Source organism: Ciconia boyciana, chromosome 3 (genome assembly GCF_034638445.1).
Source record: "Ciconia boyciana chromosome 3, ASM3463844v1, whole genome shotgun sequence".
NCBI lineage: Eukaryota > Metazoa > Chordata > Aves > Ciconiiformes > Ciconiidae > Ciconia > Ciconia boyciana.
Window position 1 is genome coordinate 1283156 of NC_132936.1, and position 23182 is coordinate 1306337.

Sequence of the window (23182 nt, forward strand, 5' to 3'; positions counted from 1 at the left end):
TTCTGTGAACATGGGTGCTCTTTGTAGCAGCTCAAGTATTTCCAAAAAACCACTGGCTGCATGGGGCAATGTGATTTCCAACATACCCCGTCTCAGGGGACACATGGTTGTGGGTGTCTGTCAGCGTGCCCTCACCTCCTGGCTTGCACAAGCTCACATCTGACCCTCACCTCTTATTCGAGACATTGGTGGTGACAGCTGTGACAGAGGCCAAGGAGATGGTGTCTGGCTCCAGTCCACATCCCTGTCTCATGGCTTTTCGGTCCAGGTCTTCTGCTTCCAAGACAGCGGGTTCATCTGCATAAAGGAGACAAAAGAATGTCTCTTATTATTTCCACTCAGTGAATAATTAAAGGCGAAGAGAAAGGTAACCAATATGTCCTATCAACCTCACCTGATAATACAAAGAACAATGATCACCAGGTCAGGTCACAGATAACCTGGTCTAAAAAGGGATTAAAAAAGATGTATTGCCTCCTGTGACACATTATTCCACCTGGGCAGCACACCTGTGTATGCTTTTGTGAAGGCAAAAAGAAAACAGAAAATGACAAACATCCCAGACTTCAAGGGGTGAAAGAGCATTTGAGCAAGTCTTGCAGCTCTAACTACCAGAAGAGCAGTTGCAAAGACAACCAAGTGTCTAGCTTTGGGGTAGAGAGGTCTGAAAAAAACAGGAGAAAGGGGTCATTTCCCAAGAAGAAGAATGGCTGCAGGGAGGGCCAAGACCCCAGATCTCACAGGCACTGAGAAACAGCTGCGTTGTCCACTAGCTTGTGTTTCTTTTGGAAGAAGTTGCTGAGATACTCCTTTCCTGTGCACAATCCGTGTGCGTGTCATGCCTGCCCCTCCTGCCTTTGCTCTGGTCAAGAAATAACCACGAAGCAGCAATGATTTTTTTCTCTTGGGCCAGAAACACCAGTATAGCTGTTGGGTCACTGGTTTGCTTTGGTGGCACAGCTGTACGAATCTACACGTACAGCAGACACTGCTCCTGGGAAACAGGTTCCCTGTCTCTTTACTAACCTAGGCAAGCTTGTAACTTGCTCCAGGAGATCAGCATGCTCCAGGAGACCAGAAATCATTTTTTTCACCATAGTCTGGCCTGTTTTTGTGAGATAACGTGGGCTTCAGCTGAAGTGAGGGAGATCTAGGCTGGGTGTTAGGAAAAGCTCTCCATCAGAGTGGAGAGAGACGCATCGCTGTAGGTTGGGTGGGGAAAAGGTGTCCTCAACTCAACTGGGAGTTTTTGAGATTGAGTCAGAGTCACACCAGCCGGTAAGGACCTAAGCAGGTTCGATCCTAACACGTGCGGGTGGGAGGACAGACTCGCACCCTCCCAGTTTGGTTTTTGGTGATTCAGTGGGTCTGTTTGACCTGAGCAGGACCAGCAGTCTGTATGGGAGGAAAGCAGACCATGGCACAAGAGGCATGTTGGCTTGGCCAACAGGCAGAAGGTGCAACATCCACCCCGTCCCATCACCAGCTGGCCAGACCAAGGGTAGGAATCACAACCGAGACAACACCGAGGCTGAGAGAGGAGGGTAGTGTTAAGAGAGCAGAGCCCTGGTGAGGTGTGTGAAAGCCAGAGGTACCTGGGGAAGGTGGAAGAAGGAGCCCCACGGCTGTGCAGCACTGACCACACCATGCAAGATAGCAGCTGTATTGCAACCGTTCCCCGACCGCAGGTAAATCCCCATCTGCGGAGGCACTCTACTATCTGCAACACACCCTGCTCCTGCCTTTGCATCCCAGCTGCTTTCCCCATGGCCTTGCGTGAAGCTTTAACCACAAGATGAATGCCCAGGCACTGGGGACAGAGGGAGGCCACCCAGGTTTCCATGCCATGCCTTCCCACAGGCTGCCAATGCCTCTACCTACACTGGTGTCCCAGGCCAAATTTCCCTTTTCCTGTCCTCAAACCTGGCTGAAAAACAGTGGAGATTTGGCCAGAAACACTACCTAAAGCAATGCTTTGTCCTTGTCTGCGAACATGCATTCCCCCACTTCTTTGCCTTTGAAACCCAATCCTTTGGTCTGAATGGAAACAACAACGAATTTCTGATCGCTGACCCTCTTGTACGTTTCCAGAAAGGCGTCCAATTTCAGCGCCACTGCAGTGCCGAGCCGGGGGACAGGCTGAGCCCTTCCTCTCGCTGCGCTGCTGCTGCTGCACCGTGCACCCAGCAAGATGCAAGGGCTAAATCCTGCTCTGCATTGCCACATTTGCAAATCATCCCTAAAAATAAGCTGGAAGCTGCCTGCATAACTCCCAGGTTTTGCCACAGCTGCACAAGGCGGGTGATATCTGGCCAAGCCTTCAGCAGGAGCCTCTCTCCACCAGCTCCTACTTCCCATTTCCCCATGGAGCCCCTCTCTCCAGCTCTCATCCCAAGCACCCAACGCTCCCTGTCTAATCCTTGAGTTATTGGCTGGCTGTGCCTGACATGAGCCACTTTGGGGACAGACTTTTTAGGACATGAGCCACTTTTTAGACAGACTTTTAGGGGCCTGCAGCGATAGGACAAGGGGTGATGGTTTTAAACTAAAAGAGGGGAGATTCAGACTAGATATGAGGAAGAAATGTTTTACGCTGAGGGTGGTGAGGCACTGGCCCGGGTTGCCCAGAGAGGTGGTCGATGCCCCATCCCTGGAAACATTCCAGGGCAGGTTGGCCGGGGCTCTGAGCAACCTGCTCTGGTTGAAGAAGTCCCTGCTCGTGGCAGGGGGTTGGACTGGATGGCCTTTGAAGGTCCCTTCCCACCCAAACCGTTCTGTGACTCTATGGGGTCTCTCAGGTGCTTTCCTGGGATGTGGAGGATAGCCAAAAAGCAGCACTGGAGCAGGGAACAACCTCATCCCAGGAACAACATACCTTGTTTCCGATGGTCATCTTTTGATGGACGCGTCTTGCCAAGCTTCATGGCTGAAAAAACTCCTTTCCCGGCTCTGGAAGAAGAGAGGGAGAAAAAAATGCAACCATCAATTACTGTATTTTTAGTGCTGTTTTCTGGGACTTGGGGGTGGGAACAGGAGCTTTTCACAGCTCAAAAGCAAGAGAGGAAATATCAGCTGAAAGACTAAGCAGGGGCTGCTGCAAACATGCCACAGGGCAGAGTCAAGATCGCAGCTAAACGCACTGCCTTTGAGTCTTGGGTCTCATTTTTTTTTTCTCAGGGAATGCCTCAACTTGGGATAAAACATGAGGCTGGAGCACAGTGTTAGCAGCCAACGAACGCTTCTCCCCGACCCATGCCTCCCGTCTCTGCTGCTGGCCCCCGCTGTGCACAGACTTCTCATCTCTCCCGACCCCTTGTACAAGTGCTCCCCAGTTACCTAAAACCGTTTACTAAAAAGCAAAACATCCAGGCACTTCCCCCACCACCTTGCTGTGAAAAATCGATAACCTCTTTGGCTAGATCAGCAGCAAGCCTGTGCAGGTCCTAAGGTCTTTCAGCAGCCCATTGCAGCAACGTGATTTTTTCCCTTCCAGGGTGGTAAACACCAGTACCAGGTCAGTCTTAGCTCCCCGTCTGCAATCTAGGCTGGGGTCAAATTCACTCAGGGCAGCTTGGGCTGGATTGGCTGAGAAAATAATGGTTTGCAAATGGCTTGCGAGTTGCTTTCTAAAAATAGCCATCATTTCAAGGCAAGTTTAAGAAGTATAACTTCTAGCTCCAAATGCTTTGCTGGGGCTAGAGCTGTTACTCCGGCTCAGAAATCAGCCTGTGCAACCGCAAGTGCTTTGACAGCCTGGGCTCCTGCGTTACTTGGTGTTTGTTACGTACGTGTACAGCAAATATATACAAATAGAGCATTCAGTAAATAACAGGATTTCTGCACTGCAAACTGGGTTGCTCTCAAATGCAAAAAGGCAGAGATTGTTAAAGGCAATAACAGCCTTGCAGATATTTTCGGGAAATTGTTCCCTGTTATTTGGAGGTACGTCCATGCTGCTGTTGCAAAGAGATGGGAGGTTCTGAGTCACCCTGGTGAAAGTGATGGAGTCTGGACGTAATGTGGATTTTTAGCCTGAAGATTCAGCTGAAAACCTCAGCAGGAAAAAACCTGCATCGGATCTGCAAAACTGAAACCAGCAAGAAGCACAAGTCAGAGCGTGCAATAACCCTGTTCTAAAGAGCGAACAGCTGGAGAGAGACTTGAAGGCAATGGCCTGTGACTGTCCCAAAAGCAGAAGGTGGTAAAGCTGAAGGGGATGATTTTTTTTAATTGGAAAATTCCCATTACCTGAAAGTGTTGCTCTTTGCAGAAGCCTTGCAGGTTTGATGGACATGTTCTTGGGTCAGCTTAGAAGCAAGGGGGGCCCTCAGCTCCATCTTGGACCTCACCTCCAGCCTGGACCTCACCTGAAGCTGGCTGCCAGGGCAGGGGAGCCAGGGCTCAGCACCAGCCCTGGATGCAGCAGGATTGGGATGCGCTGCCCATGAGCCAGGTGACAGCAGCGAAGCTGCAGGATCCCCCGGTCTCAGCTTTGATCACGTCTGGCTGGGGCCAAAGGATGAAGTTGCACCCTTTTTTTTTTGCAAAACAAAGAAGTCCTGGCATTGCGGCCAGCCTGATGCATTTGTTGTCTTAAATAACAACTGGAAGTTTGCAGGCTGCTGATGGAGCCAGAGCAAACGAGAAGAAAATTAAGGAGAATAGGAGGATACTGCGTTCACCAAGGGAGGAGGGAATTCAGTCGGGGCAGAAGGCCAGCAGAAGATACAGGAACTATTTATAGCTGAGGTTTAATTGGGACTAAAGCACTCCTTGGGCCTCAAGGCAGTCTCTGGTAGCTGTGATTAATTCACGGGATTCTCAGTGAAAGGGCAGGAAACATAAGGGCTAGGTTTCCGTATCTGTAATCCTGCCAGGGAACATCTGCCTCGGGGTGCTATGGGGGAAGTAACACTTTTAAGCTATTTGCAAACTCATTTTTTTTATGAGCAAGTGCTGTAACAGCTCAGGCTGTGAAACTCTGCTCCGAGACCACTATCCACCACCGAGTGTGGGAAATCCAGCAGACACACAGCCCCTCAGTGGGACACTGCACCTCCAGGGTTAGTTACGTCACATTGCCTTCCTTCCAATTAATTTATTTAAAACGGAGAAAAAAAAGTCCCACCAGCCCCAAAGCTGGCATGCAGGCAATTTGCTCGCAGATGGTTAGTGATAAAATCACTGTATCTGTCCCAGGAATTCCTGAGGTTCCTTGGGAAGTAAAACAAAGCAGAAGAGCAACTGGTGATGGAGCCAGTAGGACTCTGCAGGGAAGACGCTGGCAGTGCTGGTCCTCTACCAGGACCCAGAATAACGAAGTCCTTGCATGGGCACTGAGGATGCATTGGGTCCTGGCTTAGCACAGCACCCGATGCCCCTCTCAGTAAAACGATCAAGCTGCTTTTGGGCCATGTGGAACCAGACTGGGATTAAGCACCCGATCCAAGGGGCACCCAATCCAAGGAGCACCCGATCCATGGATCCTGGGACCCATCCCAGCAGCACCAGCCCAACCCAGCTCCTTCCAGAGAGATGCACGTGAGAGATGGTGTCACCCCCCTCTGCTCCTGGAGTGATGACCCCTCGCTGCCGGCTGAGCCTCAGTAAACGTGCTGGGGACATTGGATGCAGGAGCCTCTCGTGTGTCCCCAAAGACAGTTTTACTGTAGGAGAGGTCCCAGAAATGGGAAATAGCCTGACAACCTCCATGAGCCAAGCCTCAGCTCTAGCTGGTTCAGAGAGCAGAGTCCAGAGGGCACAAGGTCCCTTGGTGGCATAAAAATTCAGGTGTCCCCATGCCTGCATCCTGGCCACATCCCCCTGCTGCTATTCTCAGCCCCAGTTACAACATCTGGCGCTGCCTCCTTCCTTCACCACTGCCCTTACTGGTATTATCGCAGTGGACCAGAACCCCAAGGGGGCAAATATTTAGGAAACAACAGAGTTTGGAGGTCACTGAGAAAAGAAAAATAAAAGAAAAAAAAAGAAGGAAAAAATAAAAAAGTGGATTTTGGTGGATTTTGGCAGCATACTTGGTACGTGCTGAGGAGAAGGGAAGAAGCAAGTGACGGATGAGGAGGGAGCCGTCCCAGATGCTGTGGAGCAGATGCCCAGCAGCTCACCCTCGTTCCTCAGCCCCTTCCCAAGCCCCATCTGTCACCTTTTCCAAGCCAGGTGAGCACTGACACATCCCGTACAAGCCCCCCTTCCCCTTCCCGTCCCTCGGGGGTACTACCTTCACCTGCCAGCCGTCCAGGACTTGACTTCCCCAAGGAGGAGATGCTGGAAGAGCTCAGCCAAGACAGGCGAGCGGCCAGTGGCACGTCTAGGGTGGAGCAGCCATCCCGGTGCCGAGGGCAGAGCCGTGCCCCACGTGTAGGTCAGGACCGAGCAGGGATGGGGACCCTGGCCAAGCTCCTCTCCGGGCACAGCAGGGTCTTTCAGCACTAAACAAAGGTCGCGTCAACCCCTCCGCTGCTCCTGCCAGGCATCCGATGGTGCGGATGGGAAGCTGGCGCTGGTGGAGAGCTGACACCGTCCCCACATGAATATTACATGTGGACCTGCGAACCTGAGATGCTGACACAGGCTGCGTGGTGGCACCGAGAGCCCCCCCTTTGCCAAAGCCTGGGTTTAGCCTGGTTTCCTAAAGAATTGAGATGCCAGAGAGGAGGCTGCCACCCGCCTGCCTGCTCCCCTCCAAAACAGGGCAAGCTGCTGGCCCATTGCAACCCAGTTTGGCAGCAGGGTCAAGGTTGGGTTCCTGCAAGTTTGGGGGTGTAGGACCGAACACCTTGACTCTGTTCCCAAGTAGGGACAAGCCTCCAAGCAAACTTAAACCTGTATTAGACACCAGAGTATCCACCCAGCCTCTCGCAGCACTCTCCCCTTGGATTTTCTGGTGTCTAATATGGGGTTGAGCAGATGAATTATCTTCAGTTGATGATGAAGCACACATCCTCTGTTTAGTTTGTTGCTCCCAGAAGCACTTGGCTTTGTTCTTTAGGGTTTCGCCCGTGTGGCTCTCCAGGAGGGAAGCATGGAGGGACAGACAGATTTTGAGACATGGGCAGGGAGGTGGAAGCAGTCTCTCTCCTGGCCAGCTTCTAGTTAAAGATATGGTTGCAGGTTACTGGTTAATTATTCATGGCTAAAAAGGACATTTTAATCATTGCTTTTTACTGGGGAGTTGGGAGCAGGAAACGGGGTTTCCATGGCTCATTTCTTTGCAGGAATTATGCCCGTCAGGTGGGTGCTGCCTCCATCGCCCCTGTGCTAACAAGGCTTCCAGTTCTCCCACCTGTACCGGGGACAGACCCCACTGCCAGCCCCATGGGGTCACCCTACGCACACCGCCCTCGAGCCCAGGGAAGACCCCAACGCTCAGACTCAGTCAGCCTCTCCCCCTTCCCTGCGCAGCCAAACTGGGGAGGGGAGCCAGCAAGGACCAGGCTGCTCGGGGCAGGGAGATCTCTTCCCATCTTTTCTTGAGTCTGCCCTCTCCTTGCTGACTGCTTGAAGGCATTTTTCTCCTTTCCCCACCTCATCTCTGCCTCCTTGCTTTACACTATTAATTAGGAGGGTCCATCAGTAAGATACTGCCATAAACTGGTCCTTAAACTGCAGTGCAATAAATATGAGCCAGAGAAGACCTCATTGATTGGAAAGTGCCCTGTGGTGGCTGCAGGGATTGTCCCCTGGACAGCAGGAGATTAGCCTGCACTCGCAAGAGAATCAAGCTTAAATTTCAGCAGATCTGCTAAGCCGGAGAGCTGGAGGATGCTGCTGTTGGGAGAGAGCTCAGACGCAGCCTGGTCTGGTATCAATGCAAGCAGCTGGGGATAAAAGGAAGGCAGGAGCTGAAGAAACTTGTCTACACAGATGATGTGGCAGCCTGACCTGTGGGCACAGGAGCTGTAAAGCTGATGCTAAGTCCCGTTTGCCCAGCCCTGTGCTGATGACCTGCACCCAGACCCTCTCCTGCCCTAAGCCCTGGCCAGGCTGTCCATGTCCAAGCTGGGAAACTCTCCCCGCAGCCAGGACCCACCCAAACCTGGTGGGAGCCAGGCTTCTCTTGAGACCCCCGAGTTCCCTTCCAGTGCTTCCAGGGACTGCTCCAAGCTTGTCTTTTACATTTGGCTTTTGCTGTAGATAAATATTCCCTGCAGGCTTCAAGGCCTCAGGCCACACATCCAAGAGACCCAAGCTCCTCCAGGGCTGACAGGCTCAGCTTTAGAGAAAGGGAGAGCACACCATGTACCGGATCAGTGACAACATGAGCTAGGAAAGCTGGAAACAAGAAGGAGGAGAAGAAGCAAGGAGGGCAAACCTACTTGTGCTCCTTCGTCTTCTCTTTGCCTTTGCTGGAGCCGGTGGCCACGCGTCAAGGGAACAAAAGGCAAACAAGCTTCAGTGCACTTCAAATGCTTCAAACCAGAGCATAAAATCAGAAGAGGCTGCCCTTCCCTTTGCAGCTTCCCTGCTCCTCACGAGTGCTCCAAGTGCCCCATTCCCAGGCTGTGGTCATGGGCAACCTTCCTCAGCAGGGCTGACCCCAAACACCCCTGTCCTGCCTACATCTGTAATGTAGGTGGATAACATCTCTGTGTTACCCTCTGCTAGGCTAGAGGGGCTTAGGAGAACCACAGCTCCCCACACTAGGAGATGGAGGTGATGGGCATTCACTGGATGCATGTATGGGGCCAGTAAAGCAGCTACAACCGTGCATGCACACATGTGAGTGGGTATGTGCACAGACTGGGGATGCTGCCAGGGCAGGAGACAAGGCTTCTTCTCCTTTTTGGTAGAGGGGAATGGTCTTCCTTATCCTCCCACAAAGGTGTATTCATATCCTCCCTCCAGAGAGGGCTCAGCTAGAGGAGCCGGGCTGGATCTGGGGGTCCTCATCCCTGCCCAGACCGACACTGCATCCTCCTGCCCTGATACCATGCAGGAAACACTGACTCCTCATCTCCTTGTTTCGCTTTGCAAACTCCTGCTCTGCCTCTGCTTTCTGGCTTTTCAAACCTGTTTTCCTTCTCTCATGGCTCCTATGTTTCTCTATTTGTGTTCTCCCTCCCTGTTTTTCTCCCCTGTCGCTCTTCTCTGGCTAATCTCCCCCCATTATGCATCAGCAAAGGGTGGAGGAGAAAACAATTAACCAGCTCTAGAAAGTAATTAGGAGGCCTGTTTTTTAATTACAGCTTGTTACTCCACTTCACCCCATGGCCATGTCTGTGCTGGGTGCATGGGGAAGGAGGGTGGCTTCAGAGCATGGGCCTCCAGCTCCCCGTGCACTGAGCTGCTGGAAAACCACCCAGAAAAAAAACACTTTTGTTTTAGGTGTTGCTGGATGGGTTTTTAGAGAGGCGAAGTTCCAGAAGACCAGCTCCAGCACAAGACACGGAGCAGGACCCAGCGGTGGGTAGGAGTCTGGGAAGAGCGGGGTCCTCCCATTCAGCCCAGCATGGGCAGGGATCAGCTTAGTGCCTGGACTGGAAAATGGCCAAGGAAACCCATCCAGAAGCTGCTTCTGAAACAAGCAGTCCTGTTCTCTCCCTGCACCGCCACTTGCTCTGAGAGCAAACCAGCAGAAATTATTCCCTTGCCAGCTGAGCTTGTCAGGGGAGCAAGCAAACACCAATGCCAGCAGCTCAGCTGGTTCATCTGCATTGTAAAAGCTGCCCTAGTGCCCCTGCCCGGCGCCGGGAAAGGATTTAAATCACCCCATGCTTTCTCCCACAGCTCACGGATGTGCTCTGAGCTCCTTGCAAAGCCGTGGCTCATCACCATCTCACCCCAAACATGGCTGGTTTGGCTGGGTTTGAATGCTCAAGCCCTTTGCATCGCTGTAGGGACCAGCAGCTGCATCTCCCCGAGTGACTTCACTGCTGCAGGATCCTTCCCTGCTACAGACGGGCTGGGAAACTCTTCCTCCCCACCAGTGCCCATCCAAACTGCCCTGGGGCTGCCAGAGTGTCTGGTCCCCCCCATGCCAGGATGGGGAGCAGCATCCTCGGGTGGGTGGGACAGTGCAGTGCCTGAGCCTGCATCCTTTCCCTGTTCATTTCACTGGTGTAAATGTGGCCTGGATGAGGGATGCGAGAGCAGGGCTGCGGCTGCCCTCTTGCTCCGAATGTCTCCCTCGTCCTGCGTCTCTCCTGGCTCCTGTATGCAGCAACGCATGGTGCTGCTGGCCCTGGGCACTCGGATCATCAGTGCCTGGGTGAACGAGGCGACTGCACTACGTGAGAGGTCCAGAGATTCTTCTTCAAGGGCCTGGTGGAGCAGCTAACACCAGATTACTCTTTCTCCCTCCCCTCCTTTTATCCCTTGCCCCTTCCACACCAACCCTTACTGCAAAAGGTGTCTCTCTGACTCCAGACAGCCACAGTTTGGGTTCTGGGTGCCTGAAAAGGGCACAGATTTCCCATTAGTGGCACCACCAGAGAATTCTCATTTTATGCCTTCAAGCAACTTGGTCTTAAGCACTCTCACTAGCACAGATGAACTTGTGGTCCTGCCCTGCAGCCGTTTCAGGGGGATGCAGTAACACTGCTGCGAAGGGCTAGAGCCTGGAGATGGAAAGTGAGCACAAGCAGGGACAGGGGGAGTCAGGGTACCTGAATGGTAACACGAGATGTCTTTTCTCTTTCCCCTTAGCCTTAGCTCTGCAATCACAAAGAGCAATTCATTCAGACTTGATTCATCCTGCTGCAGTGACAAAGACCCTTGCCCGTCTTCTCCCCTCAAAACCCCCATCAGCAACATGCACCAAGCAACCAACCAAAGCCAATTCGCAAGCATGCCAGAGGGAGATCTTGCTGCAACAGGACTTCCTAACCCGCTGGCATCCAGGGAACTGGGTAGAGAGATAGCGACAGTACTGGTGGTGCTGGAATGAGCAGGGAGAACAGAGAGTGCACGAACAACATAGAACAACTGGCGGAAAAAGAGCATTGCTTCGGGATGGATGGTGAAATAGTATGGGGTGGCTGGCTGGTGTCATGTATAGATGGATGGACAGTATCACAGTACGATGGGTGGATGCACAGAATGGCACTGGGATGAATGGACAGATAGATCTGTACTGCAGTGGATGGATGGACAGATGGATGGTGAGAATTGCAGTGACAGAGAGATGGAAAGAAATGCAATGAGGTGATGGACGCATAGGATTGTATTGAGATGGACTGATGGACAGATTGGTGGATGGTGAGAACTGCATTGGCATGAATGGATGGATGGGTGGATGGATGGGTGGATAGCTAGGCAGACACATAAATATTATCCTCAAAGCTCCTTTGGAAGACCACTGAGTAGAAGGAAATGTGTCCTTGCTGGGCATAGGGGAGAACAGACCGCATACAAAGAAGCCCCGCTCTTTGGGGAGGAAGGGATGGGGTGAATACAAGAAAGCTCTGCCCCCCATTAAGAAGAGGGCAGGAAGCAGTTAGGACCTTTCCCTGGGTCCAAATGCCATGCAGGGATTGGTGTGCCAACACGCATGTCACATGCATGCACACAGCACGCCCAAAGGGCCTGAGCGAAGCAGGGATACCATGCCCAGTACCTGGGATCTTCAGGGTCTTCACTGTTTGGAAGGGACACAGCCAGGAGGATGAACACGAAGAAGAAACAAACCCACCCAAACAGATATACCCCCCTCTCCCACGGCCCATGGGAGCTGGCCAGGACAGGGGATGGGGCTAATGGCTGCCACCCCCCACCCCGGGAGGATCCTCCTGGGCTGATGCTGAGAAGGTTCCTTCAGTGCAATGCACGCCAGAGGGCAAGGTCCCACTCTGGCCTCGGCCGGCACAGCGTGGCGAGGTACTGAGGAGACGTTGTCCCACAGCTCTTTGCCACCACCCAGATCCTGCTTGCCAGTGGCAGGCCAGCACTCTTCTGCAGGTTTCTGCTGCATCCTCTCCACCTCCCCCCAAATACTGAGCAGCAGCAATGAAGAACAGACTTACAGGGATGGGCTGGGGCTGGGATCACTGTCCTGGACTCACCCATGCCAGATAAATCTACTTATATAGATGTATTCTTATTCATGGTGCCTTTGGGAGTCCACTAGCCCAACAGATGGGGTGATCATCATCACACTATGTGGGATTTGGCTGTAGAGGGACCACAAGACCCGCTTCTCCTTTGCAATGTGACATGGAGGAGGTTTGCAGGTGTGGCTGGGTCCCACAGAAAGCTCCTGGAGCACAGGGCTCGTATGCTACCGTACAGCTCTTCCTCCCTTGCAGGCTTCAGCTCCAGCTTCCAGCACTCACACGTGCTGCCCAGAGACGCAGTGCTGTGATGCTGGTGCATGAACCATTGGCTTCACCTAGGTCTGGACCACATACCCTGCTCTCCTGGCTTAAGATTTGGGAATTAATTTGAATTAAGGAAGATTTGGATCTTAAACCAGATTGGCCTGTGTCCCAAATCCTTGGGTGTATTTATGCCTGGACCGTCACATAGCTGTGGGATGTGGGGTGACTGGGATGGGCTAGGATGAGAGCAACACCCCCCCGCCCCGAAAAAAAAAAAAAAAAAAAAAGCCAAGATCCCCCCAGTCATGACATTTTGGTACCTTGCTACTGACTTGTATCCGTCGTTAAACTTAATCCTGAGTGAGGCACCAAAGAGAAAGAGAGAAATAAAACAAAAACCAACCCAGTGTCAGGCTTCTTGAAGCAGCCCACCAGCAGCAAGGGAAACATGGACCTGGTGAGTGCAGGGACATCCCTTCCAAGGAGGGGTGGTGGTGTGTCCAAGCCACAGTTCCCTGCCACAGGGTGCTCCAAGACAGCTGATGGGTGTTAATTTCAGCTGTGTGCACCCAGCCTAGGGTGCTCCACTCACGCTGTCCCCAGGAAAAACCCAGCTGGTGACAGGATCCGCACTTTTGGCACAGGGCACAAGAGCTGTCACCACCCCAGCAGCCGGCGTCATCCATTGCTCTTGCTAGATTTGGAAGATCTCCTACACTGGAACAATTTGGGGTCAATCTAGATCACAGGTGCTACCAGCTTCCAGGAAATATCTCAAGCTGCTGGAAGCTCTGCCTTGGGACTTACAGCAGCACCCAGTCCATTGCTTTGAACACCTCTTCCTAGCCCTTTTCCTGCTTTTCAGGGTCCTCAGGATGCATTTTTTTCCCTAGCAATTTAATGGTACGTTGGAAGGGTTGCAAAAAGGATGGGGGAAACTTGACAGGGGCCCATGGGGGAAACTTGACAGGGGCTGATAGTCTTTGGGAAATAATTTCACTTTTCTTTGCTCAGGACGAAAAGGACCCTGGACTTGCTTGGTTATGCTGATGGAGGCAATGGGCCGGTGTGTGACATCCCTAAGATGTGTCCCCAAATGCCACACTTGCGTTAGCAATTTTGGACCCTCCTTATCTACTTGGACATGGAAGTTATGAACCTGCCTACACCGGTCTTCGATGACAGCCAAGGATGGAGACACACAGATCCAAAGGCTGAGTCAGATCCTACATGGGTAAACATCCCTTGGGAGATTCCTCTTTCCTTTGACTATATGGGCAACCTAGGAAGACTGGGATCATAGCGAGAGCCTTGCTGAGCTTCCTAGGGTCATGCAGGATGGTGCTGGGATGCACCTCACTGCACTACCTAATTTCTACCTCTCTATAGACACAGCAGCTCTGGAAAGCCACCGTGAGCAGCAACAGTGCCAAGCAAACACGTTTGCACCATTGACCAGCCCAGGCTGACCAGCAAAGTGCCCAGGCCTGATAGAAGCAGGGAGTCCTGCCTCTTCCAGCCTCCTGTCATGGGTATTTTCATCACCAAGTTCAACTCCAATGCTTGGCAATGACCCCAGCTTTGGAGCAAGTGACCCATGGGGCCACTTGTGGCAGGTGGAGAGTTGAACCCAGCCAGACGTGTCTTGGATCCACTGGGCACGCACAAGAAAAGACACGATCAATAATTCACTGTGACCAGATTGCTTTCGGCTGCAGAGCTCTGTCCTGCCCATGAATATTTCAAGGTCAACAGCTATCAGGTGATGCTTCCTGGGATCTCAGTTTCAAGGTGGTCAGGAGCCGTGACGTCCACAGCCCTATCCCACCCAAATTTTGGCAGTCCACCGGGGTCCCCGCTCTCCCTGAACGACCTCTGGAAGTGCCCATCTCTCTTTACTGGCCACAGAGGGAATCTAAGGGTAAGTCTATATTGGTAAATAAATGGACCAAGGCTCATTCTCTGGCCATGACGCAGCTTGTGTCTGTACAGGTAAAGTCTCTTCTTTCCATAAACTGCATCCAGGCTACCTGTTGGGGGTGGTCCCTTGTCTATCATACCATAGTCCCTGTGCTATCATAAACCATCCCAGACATACACTGAGCCAAAGCCACGCCAAGGACCATGCTAGCGACCTCACAGATGGGAAGGTGCTACCTCCTGTGTCCTGGCTTGCTTCATCATATGGATGCTGCGTAGGGTGAGTGGGCTCCAAGCCTGTAAGCCCCAGTGAAACGCATAAATCTAGACTTGACAGATCTAGGCCTCCAAGTTTTGACATTTAAGCCTGGATTTAAGGAAGCACTCTCTGGAGAGCAAGACTTTGAAGATGCCTCAGCACTGCAGAGGCAGGATTTCAGGGCCACCGTCTGAGCAGGGCTGGTGTGGGTATTTACCTAGTGTGCTGCTCTTCTTCTGCATCGTCTCCAAGGCTAGGGCATTTACAGAGAGAGGGGAAAAAAACCACTGTGATACGAAGATAGAAAGCTCTTCCATTGCATCAGCATTTTAAAAAACAGGATGATTTGCTTCAGTACAGCAAGAACTTCAGAACATACCAACACAGCAAACCACTCCATGCATCTCTGCCACCCACGCCACTCCCCGGCTGTGCCTGCAGGGTTCATGCATGACCCAGACTGGTTTTCTGTGGCTATTTGGCTGGCTGAGCTCCACACTAGGGTGGAAGCAAACTGGTCCCCTCTGCCCCAACCTACTTCCTCCCCTCCTCCCTTCTGCTTGGGGTGAATTTGCTCAAAGAGAAAAGATGCTTATGCTGGAAAAGTGCTGTACCCTGTGCCAGGCTGCCTGGAAGGAGGTAAAATGAATTACCAGCTGCTTTTCCCTTGGAAAGTCCTGCCCTCACCCCATCCTGGCTGATTGCAGTGCTGTGTATGAGCAGCGTCTCAAGCTAGGTTTTAGCTATCCCAAAGCACACCAGCTCCCTCCCAAGCAGAAACACGAGGCCAATATAATACAAACAATTATCACAGCTTGCAAACTCAGGCCCCATCCTGCAAACACCTGCGTAGCACTCTCAAGGGGATACAGCACTGGTCTAAGAGGCTTGATAACGAAGCTCTGATGGTTTTAGCAGCACTGGGCCAAGGTACGTCTGCTCCCAGCTCTGCTGGAGCTGCCTCCCCTGCCCAGGGCAGACCCTGCAGGTGCTGGAAATGGGGTAGTGCTCCTGCACATTGCGATCTGGGCTTGGAAAGCAATCTGCGGGATTGCTCTCAAGACATCTGCTTCAAGCGAAGCACAGGGGTCCTGTTTACATCAATGACAAAAGTCCCATGCTTAGCATCAAGCAGAGATGTCTGCGCCTGCGGGACTGCAGACACATGAGGGTAAAACACACATAGAGACACCCTGCAAAGGAGGGAGGCAAGATGAGGCTGCCTTGTGTCAGAGCAAGGGATCGTCTGGGATCCAGCACTGGCCAAGGAAGATGCCCTAATAGGTATAAGAAATTAAAAATAAAGGGAAAAATAAGTCTTTTTGTCCCAAGTCCTTGTGTTCCCAGCACACAGCCTGCTTCTCAGCTGCTCCTGCGTGCAGAGCTGCGTTTGCAGAGACCAGATTGCTCCTGAGGAGTAGGAGCCAGAGCCCAGTGTGGTGTGTCTGCAGTCAAGGCTGTTTCTCCCCAAACCATATTGCTTTAGCGCACTTTGACGTGTGAGACCATCTCATTGGGGGCTTTTTCAGCTGGGGTGCTAATGGCTTTCCTCCTCCTCACTTGTACCAGCTGCCTTCTCCTTGTCTTGTCTCCAGCCGGCAGCCAGCTTGCCCGGCCACCCAAAACCCACGTGCAAAACACAGAGGTAGCCCACGTGGGAAAAGACGAGCAGTCAGAACTGGTCAGCAGAGACTGGCTGCTGGGTTTCAGCTTTGGTAGGGCTTTGATCTGCTGGTAGCACCAAAGCCTGGTCACCTGCATGGTGGGAACCTGGTGCAGAGACATCCACGTGGCTCTGCAGGAGCTGGATCAAATGCAGCATGCAGACCCTTTGCTGATGCAGAGGGATCTGGTTCCTCTGGTACTGGCAGCATGAGGTGAGGCCCTGGAGCACAGTCCCCAAGAGTCTTGATGAAGATTTGGAGGCTGAGGCACTGCTCTGCTCCATGGGAAGGAGGCAGGGCTGCCCTGGATTGTGCTGGGGTTGGAGAGGGCTGCACCTCTGCTAGCAGACCTGACAAAGCTATAGGAGCTCTGGGCTGAACCATCTCGGGGATGTCTATGTCTCAGTCCCAGAGGACTGGCCAGGAGGAAAAGGAGAGCACCGGGTCTCAGAGCTGGAAGCGGGGTGAAAGAAAGGCAGAGCAAGGAAGAAAGATGCCCGAGACCATAGGAAAGGTCATTGTCAAAGATGGGAGTTAAACCAGGTCCCCATGTCTGGGGACAGACTTTTTAGCAGGGCCTGTAGCGACAGGACAAGGGGTGATGGTTTTAAACTAAAAGAGGGGAGATTCAGACCAGATCTAAGGAAGAAATGTTTTATGCTGAGGGTGGTGAGGCACTGGCCCAGGTTGTCCCAAGAGGTGGTCGATGCCCCATCCCTGGAAACATTCCAGGTCAGCTTGGCCGTGGCTCTGAGCAACCTGCTCTGGTTGAAGATGTCCCTGCTCGTGGCAGGGGGTTGGACTGGATGGCCTTTGAAGGTCCCTTCCCACCCAGACCATTCTGTGACTCTGTGTCTCCAGGGCTGTAGACCGGCTTGGCCCATGATCCCTTAGGCTGCTCCTGTGACATCCAAGGGGCAGAAAGGGCCATGCCTCATTAATCCCCCTTCCCCTGTCCTTTCCCTCCCTGCTCCTCTCTGCCTGCTCCTGTGCCCAGATCCACCCTGCTCCTGCTGCCCTGACGCAAGCTGTCCATCTTCTGTGCAAGATGGAGAGTCCAGGGGGTTCCTCGGGCTGGAGGAAGGACACCCCGGGGCACGCTCGGGTCTGCGATGCTCTGGGCACAGCTGCAGGGAAGGGGACGGGGAGGATGAGGAAGAGGATGGCCAGGAGAGGCCTCCCCAGCCACACTGATGCCTGGTTTTGAAATGCAGATTTGGCAACACCAAAACTTTATCTTCTTTTAATTCTTTTGGTGCAATTTTGTCTTGGGTCTGGGACCTGTAACTGATGGCAATGGAAGAACCTTCCGAAGGAGCCAGACATTTTTGTTCATATGAACAAAAAAATTTTAAATAAAATGAGTTTTTTCTTTGATTCAAAAGGATGGTTCACATCAAAGTGCCCTTTGATTCTTTTCAAAAGCCTGAATGTGAAACATATTTTCTTTCTTTTTTCCCCCCTTGTTTGATTCATGGTAAACTCCAGCACAGGTTTGCTACAGCCTGAGCCAGGCTCATCTTTGTGCAATGCCTCAGACGTTTCTCGGGGCATTGTGTCCTCCAGTGCAAAATTCTCCTGGCACCAGGGGAGCTCAGTGAAAACGCAGTCAATGGTAAAATGCCATTAACACCTTCAGAGCTGCTGCAAACTGTCTGGGGATCGATCTCAGATTGGGGTGCGGGCTAAGCCCTCCCCCTCCCAGGCATGGGACAGTGTACCAATATTTCCTGCATCTTCTCCTTCCTGCTGCAAGCTTGCATGGATGCATCCAGCCCCATTATCCCTGAAAAACCTTCCTCATGTAGACAGCTCAACTGCTGCAATCTCCCTCTCGCTAACTTTTTCTTCATATACTCACTAATCCATGACTCCCACAAGCAGGAACCCCAGCCTGCCGGGGGGAACCTCTCCCCTCCTAGCCTGGACCCATTGAGACCGACCAGGGGGTGGCCCTGCCCGGGCATCCTGGAGCAGATCATCAAGGTCCAGCTCTCGTCTCCTGCCCAGCTATTCAGACAGAGTCCCTGGCCCCAGTCAGGCCAAAGGTAGAATAGAATAGAATAGAATAGAATAGAATAGAATAGAATAGAATAGAATGGAATGGAATAGAATGGAATAGAATAGAATAGAATAGAATAGAATAGAATAGAATAGAATAGAATGGAATGGAATGGAATGGAATGGAATGGAATAGAATAGAATAGAATAGAATGGAATGGAATGGAATGGAATGGAATGGAATGGAATAGAATAGAATAGAATGGAATGGAATGGAATGGAATGGAATGGAATGGAATAGAATAGAATAGAATAGAATAGAATGGAATGGAATGGAATGGAATGGAATGGAATGGAATGGAATAGAATAGAATAGAATAGAATAGAATGGAATGGAATGGAATGGAATGGAATAGAATAGAATAGAATAGAATGGAATGGAATGGAATGGAATGGAATAGAATAGAATAGAATAGAATAGAATAGAATAGAATAGAATAGAATAGAATAGACTATTTCAGTTGGAAGGGACCTACAAGGATCATCTAGTCCAACTGCCTGACCACTTCAGGGCTGACCACAAGTTGAAGCATGCTATTAAGGGCATTGTCCAAACGCCTCTTAAGCAGTGACAGGCTTGGGGCACCAACCACCTCTCCAGAAAGCCTGTTCCAGGGTTTGACCACCCTCTCGGTAAAGAAATGCTTCCTCATGTCCCGTCTGAACCTCCCCTGGCGCAGCTTTGAACCATTCCCACACGTCCTGTCCCTGGATCCCAGGGAGAAGAGCTCAGCACCTCCCTCTCCACGTCCCTCCTCAGGAAGCTGTAGAGAGCAATGAGGTCTAGAAGAGCCCATCATCCCACCTCCTCTGTTGGAGGGCAAATGCAGAGCACCAGGAGTCCTTGCTCCTGGCTGCCAAAATAACTAGAGCTGTCAAAATAACTAGAACTATCAGAAAAAACTGGAGCTGACCACGCTGGGCCTGTGGAGGATGCTCCAGACGCGATGGCCCACAGGCACCCATCCGTTCCCCCCACTGCTGCTTTGGCCCATGGAGTGTCAGGAGCGCAGGAGCTCTCTCTGGAGCCCGTATGAAGAAGTGTTGCAAAGAGATCTTGATTAGCACCCTGCGGGACTCGGCTAGTTAAGAGTCTTGCTAATTTTGGTAACAGACCTAACATTCAAGTATAATAGAAATAAGGGAATAATGGTCCGTCTTTAATAAATACGTGGGCTTACAGTTCCAGTTAGTGGAATAATAAAAGCAGTCCTTGCAATGCCTTAATTTGCCAACCTGGACTGTCTGCAGGCACTTCTGAGATGGGAAGTGTCTCACTAACCTTGAGTCATTTAAACTTTAGGTGGAGAGTAAACCTCCCGTCTAGGATCCTCCACATTCACTGGAGAAGCAGAGGCAGAGTGGATGGGGGATCCTCCACCTGCCTCGAGCTGGGGGCTGGGCGGAAAATGAGCAGCCTGTGAAGATGCCCCACTGCTCTTCAATTAACGTTGAGGGAGCCTGGGAAGGTAGCTTAGAAAAGACATGGCATATTTGGATGGCAAAAATTAAAAGCTGTTCCAGGGGATGGAAAAAAAAACAGAGATGGAGTTGGACTATGCTGACACGAACCGGTTCACAGTCTTGGCAAGGTTAAATGCCAATAACGATGCTGTCGCTGCATGAAACCAGAGGATGAGCCCCGGTTCCCAAGGGATCCGTCAGCAGGCAAGGGTCAAGTCATGAGGAAGCATGGCTGTGTTTTAAGAATATTTCCAGGGAGGCAGCAGCCTCCAACAAACTGCTTCCTGCAGGTCTGTTGACTGCAGCCTTATTTCTCGGTGTGCTGTTTGTCTCTGCCTGAATCATTAGCGGGGAGCCGGGGAGGTGCTCCAGGCCCTTGGGTACTTTTCCTTGTCATGGAGGAAAAATAGCAAAAAGAGCTTTGCATCTGCACTTCCTTGCCAGGAATCCTGCTGGGACTTTTTGGGAAGCAAATGGCCATCCCTTAAGGATTTGTTCCTACTGCTGAGGGCAGGGTGGCCCCTGCGCAGCACGCATTGGGGCAGGGCTTTCAGGTCTTGCTTTGCTAAGAGAGATAAAGCACAGACTGGCAAAGAGAAGGCAAATCTGGCATCCCGTGCTCACTGCTGCGTAACAGCTCAGCACCGTAACATCCCAAACATCCCCACCAGCCTTCCCTAGAACGCTGGTTACCTCTTTGGGCAGCCCCTGGACAATAAGGACCTCCCCACCTCTAAGCCACCGGAGGGAGGTGACCCTGGCTAGTAACCTGGCCAGACCTCCACATCTGCCTGCAGGCAGGTCTGAGCTTCTGTGCAAAACCGCACAGTCTTAGTCCAGGCAGAAGTTCAGCGAGTTTCAGGCTATGGGTCAACAGCAAAGGTGCTGCAAGGTTTGGAGCCAGCTTGGTGATCAGTGTGTGGTCCCCTTGTGAACTGGAAGTGATCCAGTTTTGAAAAACAAATAAATAAAAGCCCAGAGTGGTTATTTATTTACTGCTTGACTTTTTTGCCAGGTGGATCCATGCCCTGACCTGGCCATTGGCTTGGCCAGGCAAACAGAGGTGTTGGCACTAGAGGGGTGGTGGGAGCGACGAGGGGTGCTGGCAGCAGAGGGACCTCGCTTGACCTCCCTGCGCCGCAGCATCCACCCACAGCAATGCTCATGGGGCCATTCCTCAACCCCTGCCCAGCAGGGCCGAGGGATTTGGGCACCTCCTTGACTGAAACAGCGAATCGTGACTGCAGTTACAGTTTTTTCTGCCTTTTAGTGTCTCAGAGCCCAGCCCTCACCTGTGCTTCCATTTGGACCATTTATTTACCCCGTACGAAGTTGTGCCTCCCCTGTGCTATTCCCTGACCCGAGATTTTGTCCAAAAACCAAGAGAATTCACCTTGTGCAAACGTCTTTTGTGAACTGAAGTCGTTGCTCTGAGCATGGAGGAGTTACAAAAGCAAATACGATATTTCCCTGCAAGGTGTGTGTCTTCTCCTGACAGCACAGGGACTGAGCCTGGCTGAAAATAACTGTGATATAATCCCCACTGCCGGCACAGGTTTCCAACACGCATCTCGCCAGCATCGCTGGCACCTCTATTAGGCTGCAAGTGAACGGCTGAGAAGCGCTTGGCAAGCCCAGCGCTATTTATATATTCCTTGTTGTTGCTGCTGCTTTTCCCATTTCAAGGTCTGTTTGTTTCCCCCCCCTTCTGCATCCCCTTAGGAAAGGGAATCAGCTGAATAGCAAAATAATGTCCCTAATGAGCCAGGGGAGGAGGTAAACAGCTTTGTGATGGAGACGGCACTGACAGAAAGCCTGTGGAAATCCAGGGAGATCTTTCCACTGCCTTCATTTGAATTCAAAGCCCCCCCCAGGGGACACAGAGGATGGAAACAGACTGTGAAGACACACAGAATTACAGGCAAAGGGGCTGCCAAGAAGATTTAAAGTCCAACTTCTTCCCCAAGGGGCATCAGCTTGCCACAAACCCTTCCTCAGATGTGCATCCAGCTTGTACTTAAGCATCTCCAGGGACGGGAGCTGAACTCCCTCCCAGTCAGACCTGGGGCTTCTCTCCCCTTATCCCTACAACACATCTCACTGCCACCTTGCAGAAATTTGATTTTTGGCTATCCTGTGCCAAAATGATGAGCAGCTCATCCCGAACCTGACCCAACCCTCAAAGGCAAGGCAGGAGCTGGACTTGGCTTTGAACTTTGAGCTGGACTTGGCTTCTTCCCCGGTTTGGCCAGGTCCAAAGGTTGGTGTGGCACAGCAGGGCTGCCCATCTCAGTCCCCACACCGAGCAGTGGTACCCATGGGAAGCTGAAGGCATTGCACAGCAATGCCCCATCCAACGCATGGAGTGATGGTTCCCACATCTGGGCTTGGCTCAAGCGACATTTGAGCTTTTGGGTGACTCCCAGGCATCCAGCAGCCTTGTCAGAGCACTTTGACTGTCTCTCCATCTCCAGGCACCCAGACATCCCAGATGCATCTACGGCCTGGGGCACGTGCAGGAACAGACATGCTTCTGGAGCGTCCTGCTCACTGGGCGTGTGCTACAGCCATGTACCTCTACGCTATGAAATTAAAAGTTCAAGGGCACACTCCCTGCCTTTGAAGCCAAACTGCCGGGCAGACATCGCACCCATGTTAATGCTTCCCATCCAAAGAAAGGGTTTGGATGGGCAATCCCTAATCTGCCCTTTGGGACTGGCCCATGGCTCTTGTACCTCCTGACCCTGCGTGGGGATCGTTTGGGTCAGTGCTAGGTAGCCAAAACCTTCTCAGAGACTGTCCTAATCATTTATTAATGTTATGGGCACTTCAGGTGCTTGGCCTGGCACTGTCTAATTAATGACACTTGACAGAGGTGTTTACCAGTACAGATGTGGCCATAAACTCCCATGATGGAGAGTCAATATCTTCATGCTAGCAAAGCTTGAGGCACTCGGCGACAAGCTGCATGGGGAGCTGCTACGAGAAATGAGCTCCCCAGAAGAGCCGTGTCTAGGAAGAACCATGCTCATGTGCTCTCTGCCATCACTGGACCCACATGAGTTGAGGAGTCCCCCCCAAAATGCTCCTTCCTTTGGCTGAGCTGCTCTCAGAGGCGTTGGGTTGGTCCCTGGGTTTTACCTGAACTTCTCTTTTTTGCAGCTCCTCCCCAGACTCTTTCTGACACGTGATGGGGAACAATTCGCAGCACCGCACTGCAAGAAAAGCCACTGCAAACAGAAATCAGCTCTTCATGCACATCACAAGGAGCTCTTCCCCATGCACTGGACATGGCTGATCTCTGGTTCTGGGGACAGCTGTGGTGGGACCTGGAGAAGGAAGGGGGCCTCAAAGGCGAGGCGGTACCCCAGTTGCAGCCTCACCTCAAGGCCCTTTCTCCACCCTGGATCCCAGCACCCCTCTTGAGCATCCTTTCCAAGGATGCTTTTCCAGCTGCTCCATCGCTTCTCCCCACCAGCTCTCCTGCATCCAAGAAATTGGGATCCTGGGGTAGTGCCTGTGGGACATCCATAGGGACA

General features: G+C 52.0%; 1 protein-coding gene across 1 annotated transcript in view; it reads right to left on the reverse strand.

Annotated features, from left to right (window-relative positions):
• Window positions 1-23182, reverse strand: part of OTOF (otoferlin) — a 112918-nt gene that overhangs the window by 41328 nt on the left and 48408 nt on the right. The window contains exons 6-7 of the mRNA XM_072857688.1: window positions 2876-2949; window positions 171-297 (exon numbers count right to left, since the gene is read on the reverse strand). Of these exons, the coding sequence (XP_072713789.1) occupies window positions 171-297; window positions 2876-2949 (201 nt within the window). The remainder of the gene's footprint in view (window positions 1-170; window positions 298-2875; window positions 2950-23182) is intronic.